Here is a 13224-nt window from a genome sequence, read left to right on the forward strand (position 1 = left end):
ATGTCCAGAGCTCCTGCCCCAAGTCTTCCCTTTACTGAGGATGTAGGGCAAGTCTTTCTGAACCTTAGTTTCTTTATTTGTAAAATAAAGCTCTGTCAACTTTGCAGGGCTTGTAATTTAGCTCAAATAATGTAGTGGAAGCAAAATGCTATATTGATATAAGGTGGTGGTATTATTATTGGCATTGTCCTATAGGGAATAGAGGGCTGAGCTTGCTGTCAGGAAGACCTGAATTCAGTTTCCCTCTTGACACATCATGGCTTTGTGACCTGCCCTTTCTTTCACTGTTCTGTGGACTTCTTTAAAATTAAAGGATGTCACACTGTATTGAGGGAAGGAAGTTTCTTTACCAGAGAGCTCCTATATACCAGTAAAATCATAGTTCTAGTCTTTATACCCTATCCTATTATTATTAGCTAATCATAATATTTATGTGACAGTCTCCCTTTGGCACTTTTCTCTGCTGCAGAGATGACCCTGGTTCTTGAAGGCTTTGTTATTGAAGTTAAGCTTCCAGTAGGCTTCGTGAAATTGAGCCCTTTTTAAGAACAGCTCCAGTGGCAGTGGCATCGTGGGACCACCTGGACCACCTGCACAGGCTTCTCTCTCCTGACCAGCTGCTTAGCTGCCCCATGAGAAGTTTGTTCGGTCTCAGTACCTTATAGTGACTCTTGGTGGAGGGAATACCTACAGTGCTGAAATCTCAGATTCATAAAGAATTACATTTGAAGAATAATAGTTATAATACAGCTTTCAGGCATAGTCTCTGAACGATTTGAAAATGAATAAGGAGAAAATGCAATTGATGATTTTTTTTTTTTACTCATTAAAATGACTGAAAGACCATTGGTTTAGCCTTCACCAAATCTGAAAACCTCCCAATATGTCAGAAAAACAACTCCCAGGATTTACCTTTTCTTGTTGTTCCCCTCTCCCTCTTCTGTTCTGTTCCTTCCTTTTTACTACCTAAATGAATAGTGGTGAAGAGCAACCATGATGGATGTGGCATTGTAAATAGATCCTTTTATAAATTCTATTAGAGTGTTTGTTTTTAAAATCATAGTTTTAGAGCTGGAAAGGACCTTAGGGGCCATCAAGTCCAATCTCCTCATTTTATAGATGGGTAAATTGAGGCTCAAAAGGGTTAATAAGGCCCTTACGGTCACACTGCTAGTTCAGTGCCTGAATCAGGACTTAAATTTCAGATCCTCCTGACTCCTAAGTCCAGTACTATCTAACTGTTCTATCTAACTGCCTTTATTTACCATTCATTATGAGTAGACTTGGGAAAATAAAGTATGTACACTGAAAAATCCCCAGATATTATTCTAAATCTCACTTTAGAACCTGGGAAGTAGGACTGCTAAATCAGATGTTTTTAGTGTGTAAAGGGACCACCTACAAAGTTATCTGATTTGCCTTAAAAAAAATTTTTGTGCCACTATTTAGGAATATGTTGAAAAAAATTCAATTCTGTGAGTCTGCTCAGGCACATGTTAGTCTTTATTGGACCTTACGTAGCATTCTCTTAGGTTCCTGCTGATTTATTCTCTACTATGGTTATTTGATTTCTCTGTTTTGGAACATACTCAAAAAGTGTGATACTCTGGATTGATTGTAAACTATAGAAGATCAGGCTCTGTCCTTCATTTTTGCATTTCTTTCAGTACCTAGCACAGTGTTCTGCATGTACCAAGTGCTTAATAAATGGTTGTTGAAAGAATGGATTTGCCTAGTGTCATATGAGCACCAACATGGTCCAGTTAGAGTCCTTTACAACTAATCAAAAATCATATTTGTTTCCTTTAGTTTACAGGAAATGGACCGTGTGAAATGAATAGTGTTCAGAAAAGTGATCATGAAAAGAGTCTGGAACATAGCAAAAAACGGTCTAGGCCTCTGCTTCTTCGTCCTGTCACTGGCCCAGCCAAGGTAACTATCCTCAAAAAGGAAGGCAGATTAGACCCAGCCTAGGGATTAGGGTAAGGAAACCAAGTCCGTGCTGTCACCATCTATTCCTCATTTTTTTTTTTAGAAAGTACTTATTTGGGTGATATTGTTAACCTGTAAGTTTTGAGATTTAAGTTCTTCCTTCTTGGAAATGAGATGCTAAGTGGAAGAAGTATGGTATAGGGAAAGAATATAGAAATTCATAAATGAACTTGCTTGGTGAGAGTGGGCACATCCCTTAACTTTGTCTTTCAGCTTTGACACTTTGGGTCCTAAGGCTCTGCTGGCCCTGACATCCTGTATTCTAAGGGGGATCTTTTCAGTTGCTGATGAGTTCTGTGTTCTAAATCCTTCCCAGCCCTGACAGTTTCTGTTGTAAAATCCCTTCCAGTGCTGACATTTTCTACTAGGTCCAGATCTGCCATTGATTACTTGTGTGTCCTTAATTCAGCCTCAACAACAGCCTCTACCTCAACATCTTCATTTCTCATGTGATGGTAATAGCTCCTCTGTTATTCTTACCGTAATTGTGAAGATCAGATAAAATAATGGTCTTAAGAGTACTTTGAAAAATTACCCATCAGTCCTTGCAGGACTTTTTTCTCCCTACTAGGAAATCTTCAGGTGAAGATCATAGTAGTTCCTCATCATAAAAAAGCTGGGAACCATTTTGAGAACTCACGTATCAGGAGATCATTTTACTGCAATCTCTACAACCCAACTGAGGGTCCTGAAGGTAACAGAATAGCCTCTGAGCAGGCCAAAGTGATCCCCTACAATCCCTGTGTTAGAGCTCCTGATTTACTTAAGGAGGAGCCCCGCAGGCCTTTAGATGGCTCATGGGCGGATGAATCATTTATGAAGTAGTGCCTCTGTGCCAACCACTGTGCTGAGTGCTGGGGATACAAACAAATGCAAACCCGTCCTTGCTGTCAAGGAACTCCCACTCTAGTAGGGGGAGACAGCACATATAGGGAGGGGGTTTCAGCTGCAAGTCAGATGGAGAAGGTTCCTGGTCAGATGGTAACACATCTTTTCTAATATCATTTCCCTTGATAAAACTACCTATCTTTCTGATGTTGAACTGTTTGTCAGAGTCAGGGATTTCACTGGGGAGAAATTTCTTTATTAGAGTCTTATTAGATGAGTCAGTTGTCAGTGTTGAAAAAAGCAGAAACTATCAAGTAAACCTGAGGCACCCAAAGTATTGGGACAAGCTGTCCATAGATCTCAGTAACTGCAGAGATTGCTTTGTCAGTGCTAAGTGTCATGGAACCTCAGAGTTGGAAGGGCTCTCAGAGGTACTCTAGATCAACACACTCTTGACTATGACCTCCAGGGAGAGAGGTAACCCCCAGCTTACTCTTTTAGACAGCTCTTGTTGTAAGGCTTTGCTTTTCTCCAGCCTAAATGTGCCTCTCTGAAACTTCCATCATCTCTTCCTGGTTCTGCCCTCCAGGTCAAACAGAACAAAAACATGTCTAATTCTTCTTCTAAGCTATAGCCTTTCTAGTACTTGAAGACAGCTGCCAGGGGTTCTTCATTCCCTCTAGGTCTTCAGAAGAGAGAAGCTAAATATTTCTAGTTGCTTCCTCTTTTCCTCATATAGTATGATCTTGAACCCAATTCACTCCAGCTCATCAGTAGCCACCCTAAGTTTTGGGGCCCAGACTGGACCAGAATATTGTAGCTGTGTTCTGATCAGGGAGAATGGGACCATCGTCTTCTTATTCCTGGATATTCTTCTCACTGCAGTCTAAGGTCTCATTTGAATAAGGCCTCTGAGCCTGGATGGGCATTGCATTGATCAGAGTTTTTAAGTCTTTCACAGTTGTCTTTTCTCCAATTTCATAGATTGTTCTTCTAGTTGTGTTCATCAGTTCATAAAGACTTCTCATTTTGCTTTGAATCTGCCCATTGTGTCATTCTTTATGGCACATTACATTCTTCGTTACATTCACATACCATAATCTGTTCAGCAATTCCCTAATTTCATAAAAATTTTTTTGAAGTTTTCATTCTATGTTTTAAGAAGTATTTAGTGAGTTTAAAAATTCAGGTCCTTCCATACAGTACATTTTAAGTGAGGCACTAGTTGTGTTTACATGATAGAGATTTCTAAGCTGTTGTGACTGAGAGTCATTGTGGACTGTTGGTAAAGATGTTAGCACAGTGTGTAGCTGAGGCTGAAATTGATGACTGGTTTTCATTAAGAATGGCATTAGACATTGTTCTACTCAGACACAACTATATTCTGGTCACCAAACTTCAAGAACCAGAGAAGCTGACAATGGTTCTTTCTAGAAAAGAATCTAAAATGGTAACAGTGATAGTGGAGCTAGAGGGCCTGGTTTCAAATTCTGACTGCGGCACTTACTGTCTGTGTGACCTTAAGTACATCACTCAGTCTCTCTAGGCCCCTCTTGTTCAGTGCAAAGTATGGGGGGTTGAATTAGTAGGCTTCAAAAGTCCTTTTCTACTACTTGGTCCTTAGTAGAACAGACTATATATATATTTATAAAGATAGGACCTGACTATTTGGAGAGGAGATGCTCAGTGTTGGTTATTGACTGCCATTATTAACATTTGGTATAACAAAACATAGAGAGCATGGGCAAAATGTTCAAGAATGATCCTAATGATCCAGGACCAGATCTTGGGGTACTAGATCTCCTTCAGCAGGATAGGAAAGACATGAATTTGGGACCTAGAAAGGGAAGGCCTTTTAAGTATAACCTGGCCCACAGAACCTCTTCCAGGGAAATTACTGGACCAAAAAGATCACAAGTCTGATTTTATGTCTCATCTCTTCCTCATTTTTGTTTAGAACATAATTCAATTCACCCCACATCTTTAATGCCTGCTCTGGGCCAGATCCTGTGTTAAGCGCTGGCCTACAAACAGCTTAGACGCTGGCCTTCATGGAGGAGGGCAGATAACGGGGAGGTGTCTGGGCAGGGTGCCTCAAGGAAAGAACCTGAGAAGGGAGCAGTGATTGGGGGTGGAGTGGGAATGCTCAGTAGAGGTGCCCCAGCTCCACAGAGTTGGTGTTCATGCCTTCAGAGAACTTTTATTGAGTGCTTGGTGCATGCAGACTGCTTTAACAGTGCTGAACTTTTCATAACAGAAGAAAATGAAATTGCGAGGGACCAAAGATCTGTCTGTCGCAGCTGTGGGAAAATATGGAACTTTGCAAGAATTCTCTTTCTTTGACAAGGTCAGTAATTTGATCCCTTCTGTTGGGGAACTGTGGGTTCTGGTTCACGGTTCTGCATTCCTTTCCTTTCCCTTTCCAACAGTTTATTGTTCTGTTGATTTGGAGCATTGATTTGGAACTGGGGAGATGAAAAAGCAGGGTTTCTGGCAAACACTTTGGAAAAATCCTTGGGAATACTATTTTGCTGCTATGTTGACTTTAAGCTTAGTTTCCATGAGAGACCCAGATTGGTCAGTTCCTGTTCTTTTTAGTGATTAATGGTTTGCAGCAATTCACTGGAACCCTGCTCTGAAACTTCTGGCAGGTTCTCCAAGGTGGGAAGACTTTAGTTCTAGAGGGTGGTATTTTTTTTTTTTTAATGTTTTATTGATGCTTTACACCACAGTCATTTCAGGCTGGGAAGACCATGAGTGCTGGCCATTGCTTCTTTTGTCTAACGAACAGCTTAACTTAGCTTGTAGAGACTCACAAACCAGCAGAGGGTAATTTTTTTTCTGGCCTACCCATACTGACAAATGGCAGCACCTTAAAATTATTGAAGTTTATGGTAAGTGATTCAGGTTCCTAGCTCTTAGTCATACTTTCTGGTTTTCACAACCAATCACACCTTCCTGCTGGACCTTCTAGTGTGCTATTCACTTAGGTTAGCTCTTGGTCACATTACCCTCCTGCTCCCTGCATCAGACGGGATCCATAAGAGACACAGAGCTGAAATTTTGGGTGTCACTGGGTCTGTTAGTACCATGGTACTTCAGATACATAGCATTAGCTTGGGTTGTTAGGATCCAGTAATAGCTAGTTCAGGTTCTCTTCTAGGATTTTGAGCAATGTGGTATGATAAAAGTTTTGGGTATGGAATCGAGAGACTGACTTGGGTTTCTGGGTTTGAGTTCTGGTGCTGATGCTTTTTAGCTTTGTAATTATAGTCAAATCCTTGCTGACCCTCCATTTCCTTATCTCTAAAATGGGAATAATAATACCTCTCCTAGTTATCTCCCTCATGGGGTTGTGGGGAAAATGGCATAAAATGGGAGAAATGGTTATTATTTTTCTTGGTTTTCATTATTTACTTTAAAATATACTTTTAATGATTTACAAGCAGAATAATATCTGGACTGGGATTGAAAGTCTTAGAAAATGACAGAAATCTTCAGCATAGAGTTCCTTAACATCCTTTATTCTTTCTTCCTTAGGTACGCCGGGTACTAAAAAGCCAAGAAGTCTATGAAAATTTCCTTCGCTGCATTGCTCTCTTCAATCAAGAGTTGGTGTCTGGCTCAGAGCTCCTACAACTGGTCACCCCTTTCTTAGGGTGAGCTAATGCCTTAATCAGTGGTTTGTGTGATTTAAAAAAACAAACAAACATATCTCAAGTCATGAATAGGAATGACATTTATATAGTCCCAGAAAAGTTTGCAAAGCACTTTATGTACTTTCACTTTATGTACCCTGTGAGGTGGGTATCATCTACTCCCATTTTACAGAGGAGGACAATGAGACTCAGATACGTGAACTGACTTACCTAAGGTTACACTGCTGGTGTCATAGGTAAGATCTGAACCCTGGTCTCTCCAACTGGTCCAGCACCCTGTTCTTTTAAGCTTCATTACTTGCCCAATACGTTCGAAGTCAGCATGTGAATTTCAGTGGCTCTGAGATTATCAATAGAAACATTTAAGCCTTAGTTCTCAGATTTCTTAGACTGTAACTGGTCTATTGTTGTAACCTTTTTAAAGTGTGGGTTGACTCTTCCAGTGCTGTAAGCAGTTCACCTGAAGATTTTTGCACTTAGAATTACATGTACATATTTGTGATGCTGGGAGAGACCCTGAATGCCATTATTAACATTTGAACTGACAGTATCATATTTAAGTGGCATTTCAGAAGTTAACTCCAGCAGTGAAGCGTCAGAGTAAGACTTTCATGGAGGGATAAAAAGCTTTCTTCCTCCTTCTCCTTTTCATCATTACGAGTAATATTCAGATTGGGAGTTTTCTTGATGATGCATAAAGTGTTGGGCCTGGTTCCACTTCTGCCTCTGAAACTGATCACCGTGTGACCCTGGGCAAGTCATTCCATCTCTGTACCTCAGGCACCTCCCGGGACTTGTTTTCCAAGTCAGAGGCATCTTGTAGTCTTCCCTGGGGGACTGAAGTCATACATATTTTGCATTTTCAAGCACTATTTTTGATGGTGATACTCAGTTATAATATTACTATTACTGTTTTATCTGTCAACAATATTTCAGTATTTTAGAAAGACTTAAAAGATTCATAATTCTCAGCACTTCTTCCCCTAGCACATATAGCCATCCCATCTACACTTTAGTATACAGTGTTTATGAATGTTAGTGGCTGTGTTAGCCTTTTGGGGATGAACCTCTCTGCATTGAGCTTGAGCTAGGCAGATCTCAGGTAATAGCCTTTTGTTTTGATAGGGCATATTTGAGTTTACATCTGTTTGACCTATTTTGCAAACACTGAGGAGGGAGGGAGAGGGACCTTCATGTCACAACTGAGCATCAGTTAGACTTGTGGAGAGTTAGTAATCGTGTAAGAATGTGTCTTTTAAATTACTGTCTTTTATTATTGACCATAACCATCATTTGCAGCCTAGTGGGTAAGGCTTATTTGGAAAAGAGTAGATTTGAGAAAACAGTATGGGATTAAACAGATAAGCCAGGAGCCTCTGCATGTGTTCATGGCTTATGTGAAAGAAAGACCACCACCTGGTGCTATTTATGGGAACACATTTATGTAGAAGAGTTGAGGTCTAACTTTAAAAGACCTTATTCCCCAAACATGGATACACATACCTTCTTTTACTTATAATGTTTTATAAGCACACAGAAGTGGCCTACACAAAAGCCACTTCTCAGCGTTCATTCAAAAAGTATTTATTAAATACCTAGTGTGTGCTAGAATCTTGGGATAAAAAGATAGAACAAAAGCATTCATTGCTTTCAAGTTGCTGACATTCTATTTTGGGGAATCAGTGTGAGCACAACAACAAAAAAGATACCACCCCAAAATATATATGAAGTGTGGGAAGAGGGCACTCTCATCTGGTGCTGTGGGGGGTTGTCAGGAAATGCCCATCATAGGAAGTGGCACTTGGACTCAACTCTGAAGGAAGTTATGAACTCTCTAAATGAAGGTGAGGAGGAAGAGGAGCACACAGTATAGGGGAGGACTCATTCAGAGGCCTAGAGTTCTGTGTTAGTGACAGGGAATAGAGGTAGGTGAGTCTAACTGCTGTGCATAGTGTGCAAAATAGAAGAAAGATCAGTAAGCCTGAAAACTGTAAACTAGGCCTGGATCATGAAGGTGCTTAAAAACAATTGGCATTTGATCCCAGAGACAGAGGGGAGCCGCTAGAGCTTCTTAAGCAGGGGAGTGACATAATGGTCAGACCCATGATTTTGAAATATCAGTTTGGTAGCTGTGTGGGAGGATAGAAGTTTCTAGCCTTTTATTGCAAATATATAGCTTTTCAACATAAATCCTGCCTAAGTTTTCATTTATATGTAACTGAAAAGTCCTTTAATTCCAAATGAGGAAGAAGTTTTTGACAAAGAAGATCTTAGGGACATATATCCAGAGCCAGAAAGGACTTTGGAGTCTATCTAGTCCAATCCCCTATTTTACAGATGAGAAAACTAAGGCCCTGGATGGTTGAGTTTTTTTGACCAAAGTCATAAGAAAGTTTTTGCATCTTTTTCAAAATAAATACATTTAATTGAAAAGTCAGTTACATGTTGAATTTTTTTCAAAATAAAGGCATTTATTTAAAAAAATTAACAAAGCAAAGGACAGAAGAACATTTCTTCATACATACATAAGTACATAATCTCACAAATTCCCTTTCCTCTAGTTGGAGAGGGAAGGATTAAAGCCTCTTAATTCATGCATCTCAATTAGAACATCTCTCTACCCCTAAAATTGCCACTTGCTATTTCCTTACAAAGCTGCTGGTGTCTTCCGCTGGCCTGCTTTCTCTGCAAACTGCTGATGTCCTTTGTAGACATTGCATTGTGAACCTATAACTCTGTGGGTCATCTTTTAATTAGTTCAGTCACGTGAAAGAAAAAAGTCTGCGGATTTCTGGGTCACCTGATAAACAGGATGGAAGACTAGACATTTTCTCTAGTGTGCATGAGATCTTAAACTTCTCCAAAACAGTATTTATGTGCAAAGAATAAAGCAGTTTCAGCTCTCTCCACAATAGAGGACACCAAGGTCCCCAAAGAAGCAAAAACTAGATCAAATAACCACAGAGGAGCCCAATAATTCCTAACCCATAATGTCTTCACCTCTCCACCATGTTGTAGTAGCAGAACTGCACAAACCAACCCACTGGCTTTTAAGAGAAACCAGTTGTACAATTTGTCATTCTTCCCAATAGAGGTCTCTTAGAGAGAGAATCAGAAAACAGCTTCTGTTGTGATGGCAGCGTGCATTGAGGCAGCACTGTGCATCAGAACTCAGCTTGGTAACTGAGGGAACAGAGTGACCTGGATCCAAGCATATGTGGCTGAATTCACTCCACCTACCGTGAAATAGAGAGCTCAGCATCCGACTGGGGGCAGCTCTGTTCCCTTGGAAGTCACTTGGGGAAGAGGTGGGCTGCCGAACTATGAATTTGTTGGGGAGAAAGCTGAGATAACGGAGAAGTGTAGCTGGCAGGAAAACCGCACTCAGAGGGAAAGGGAAGGAGTGAGAAAGGAATAGAAGACTGTGAGAAAATAAAAAAGACTGAAATGACTGAAGCTCTCAGGGGAAAGAAAGTTCAATGAATGAAAATAACCCAACACCTGATCAGACGGAGGACCTGTGGATTTCCAAGAGAACGTAGACCAACAGGAGGATGTTCCTGAGTGGTTTAAAAGAAAAAATAAGACTTGTGAAAGCGAAATTTATGATCTGCACAGCAAAAGTGACTAACAGAAGAGATAACCATGGATTTACCGTGGTACTTCACCGAAGGAAGGAGAGAATAACTGATTGTGAAGGAAAGTACCTGGAAATGAAGGACAATTTAGAGAACACAAGGAAAAAGCAGTTACAATGAAAAGGAAACATGATTCTGATATGAGCAAAATGTGATCTCAAAGACTACCTAAAGATTACAGGTCTACCAAAAGACAAGTCAGAAAACCTGAAAACATAATGCAAGAGATAGTACATGAAAACTGCCCAGAACTTCTGAACACAGAAAACAAAGTGCCAATCAAAAGAATTCATGGAATATCTCCATAAATAAATCATATCCTACGAAACTTCAAGACATGGTTAAATTCAACAATTTGACAAATGGCAAATTCTGCAAGCAACCAGGAGAGAGACCCCCAAATGTAAAAGGAAAGGAAATTTGAATTGCCTTGTTGGCACCAGAAGCCACAGGAGGAAATGGACTAACATATTCTAAAGCACAAAGGAGCCTAAGATGCAAAATAAAGTGACCTACTCTACAAATCTGAACCTAACCAATAATGAAAAGAGGTGGATGTTCAGTAAAGAGGTATTCAAAACATTTCTAGAAAGAAAACCAGACTTGAAGAAATTATTTGCTTTTCAGACACCCTAGACAACAAGAAACAAATATAAGCAACCAAGGGATGACAGTAACAAATTAACAACAGAGAGAGTTAAGAGATTTCATTCTAAATACATATGAGGAGAGATGGTTGAAAACAAAAAATAAATAGAAGTGGTGCTGGAGAAACAGTCCTGAAACATTATGCACTTAGACCTCATAGCCCCTCACCTACAGCTGAATAAATGTGTTTTTGTGGGTCAAAATTACAGGATGTAAGGGTGCATAAAAGGGGGAAAGGGAGGGAAAATATATAGGGGGATATGTGATATACCATAAACAAGTCAGAAGTTAACAACGAAGGGAAAATTACTCTTGTATTCCCTTTGGAAGAAGAGAGCCGACAGGAGAATAGGTGAGGGTTTGAAAAAGGGCAAAAGAAATGGAGAAGTCTTGTTTCCGTCGTGGGAGGGGGTGACACTAATGAATGTTTCCATGCTAGGAGAGAGCTATTCTGTAAAGGGAGATGAGGACCTTTCAGTGGCTATCATCTGCAGGTATCTGAAACATAGAGAGATCATTCATCTTGTATCAGGACAAGGGGAATCAGAGCTGCTGTGGGCAGCTGACACTTCAAAGAATGGCATGGTCCATAGACTGAAGAATTTTTCAAGGAAAATGGGAAAAAAATGACCATGAGAAAGGCAGAAATCCATAATGAACTGCACAGGGAGTAGGATGATTTATACCATGGGGTAGTATCTACCTTATCACCTTTAGGAATTGGTATTTTTACAAGTGAGGCACAACTGAAAGGGAAAAAAAAAAGGGAGCCTGGGGGTACAGTCTACAAGGCAACAACAAAGAACTTAAAAGAAGAACCCCAAAATAGGTACCAAAGAAACTTTAATTCCATAAGGTATGCAGAGAATTAAGAAGCAATAAATAAGTACGAGGGCTATGAATTAAAGTCTAGCATAAATCGACAAGATAAAAGGAAGAATATGAGGGAAAAGAAACCCTTTCTAGAAAAAGGCATAGAAAAATGAACTTTTAAAAACTTAACAAATTCAAGGGGCGGAGGAAAAGGAGAATTTTACTTGACTGAGGGGGGACGGAGGAAGAATTAAATAAAAGCAAACAAGAAAAAAAACTAAGGAGAGGGTAATAAATGGGAGTGGGGAAAGCTTAAGAGTGATGTGAAGAAAATGAGAACAGGGTTGCTAAAGGAGATTAAGTTAAGATGAATGAAGAGATGTAGTACTGTGTTTAGAGAGAGAAAAATCCAAGTTTGCAGAGGGTAAGATTAAAGACAAATGGAGGAAAATAGAAAACTAACTCAACTTTTAATGTGGATGGATTAAACAGTCCAAAGAAATGAAAAAGTGGCAGATTGGATAAGAAAACAAAATCCTACAATCTGTTTCTTAAAATAAACACATTAAAAAAAAGGACAGAATCAAAATGAGGGATTAGAAAAAATTTTTATTATGCATCAGATTAAAAAAAGCAAGATTTGCAAACATGCTATCAAAGCAAAAGCAAACATTCAAAACATAAAAAAGAATAAATAAGAATCATACAAAGTATAGGCATAGAGGGATATATTAAAAAGTGTCTAAGACCAAAAGCAATTATCATATGCAATAGAGATACACTAGAATCTTTCCCAGTGAAGACAGAAATAAAGCATACTCCCCGCTGTTATTTAATATGGTTCTGAAAATGCCAGTGGTAGCAATAAGATGAGAGAAGGACATTAAAAGGCATGAAGATAGGTAAAGAGGAGATAAAAGTTTCCCTATTAGTTGATAACGTTTTGGTTTGCTTAGAAAATCTCAGGGAATTAGCAAAGACGCTAGTAGAGACAATACAGAAAAATTGCATACTAGAAGCCCTAAAAATCAACAGCATTAATGTATAATAACAACAGATCTCACTCCAAATAATTACGAATTGCACAAAGTATCTGGAGATCCATCTACCGAAGCATAGAGATATTTAGAATGACTTAAATAGCTGGAGGAATATTCAGTGCTCATGATTTTACCATGGCAGTATAAGAAAAATGATAAGATCACCAAAGTTTACATTTACATTTTTAATGCTATATCAAATTGTCAAAAGCATGCTTTACAGAACTCAATAAAAAAATCCATTTGAAAGAAAAAAGATCTAAACTAACAAAGGAAATAATTAAAAGAACTTGAAGAAGGGGAATAATACTTCCAGACCTCAAACTAAAGCAACAGTTATCTGAACTACTTGGTATTAATTTAAAAATAGACAGCTAAACCAGTGAAAGAGATTAGACAGAAGATAGTAAAAAACAATGGAACTTGATAACCTAGTGTTGGAAAATATAAATTTTTTGGGAAAGAACTCTTAATAAAAGCTGCTGGGAAAACTTGAAAGCAGTCTGGCAGAAATTAGAGCAAAACCTTTTACCATATTTCACAATACATTCTAAGTGGATACTTGACCTGAATATTAAAGATCACACTATTAAAAAATAAAGATGA

The 13224-nt window shown here is 39.1% G+C and overlaps 1 protein-coding gene across 4 annotated transcripts in view; it reads left to right on the top strand.

The window, feature by feature from the left end:
- SIN3B (SIN3 transcription regulator family member B) overlaps positions 1–13224 on the top strand; it is a 56773-nt gene that overhangs the window by 24259 nt on the left and 19290 nt on the right. For 3 of the 4 annotated variants that reach the window (XR_011965498.1, XM_072601270.1, XM_072601269.1), the window contains exons 6-8: positions 1810–1932; positions 5078–5167; positions 6361–6479. Coding sequence is in view for 3 of the 4 variants with exons in the window: in XM_072601270.1 (XP_072457371.1) it covers positions 1810–1932; positions 5078–5167; positions 6361–6479 (332 nt within the window). In the remaining variant the exon portion in view is untranslated. Of the gene's footprint in view, positions 1–1809; positions 1933–2563; positions 2687–5077; positions 5168–6360; positions 6480–13224 lie in introns of those variants that run through there. The other variant, XM_072601271.1, reaches the window with a different exon arrangement.

Source organism: Notamacropus eugenii, chromosome 4 (genome assembly GCF_028372415.1).
Source record: "Notamacropus eugenii isolate mMacEug1 chromosome 4, mMacEug1.pri_v2, whole genome shotgun sequence".
Classification (NCBI taxonomy): Eukaryota; Metazoa; Chordata; class Mammalia; order Diprotodontia; family Macropodidae; genus Notamacropus; species Notamacropus eugenii.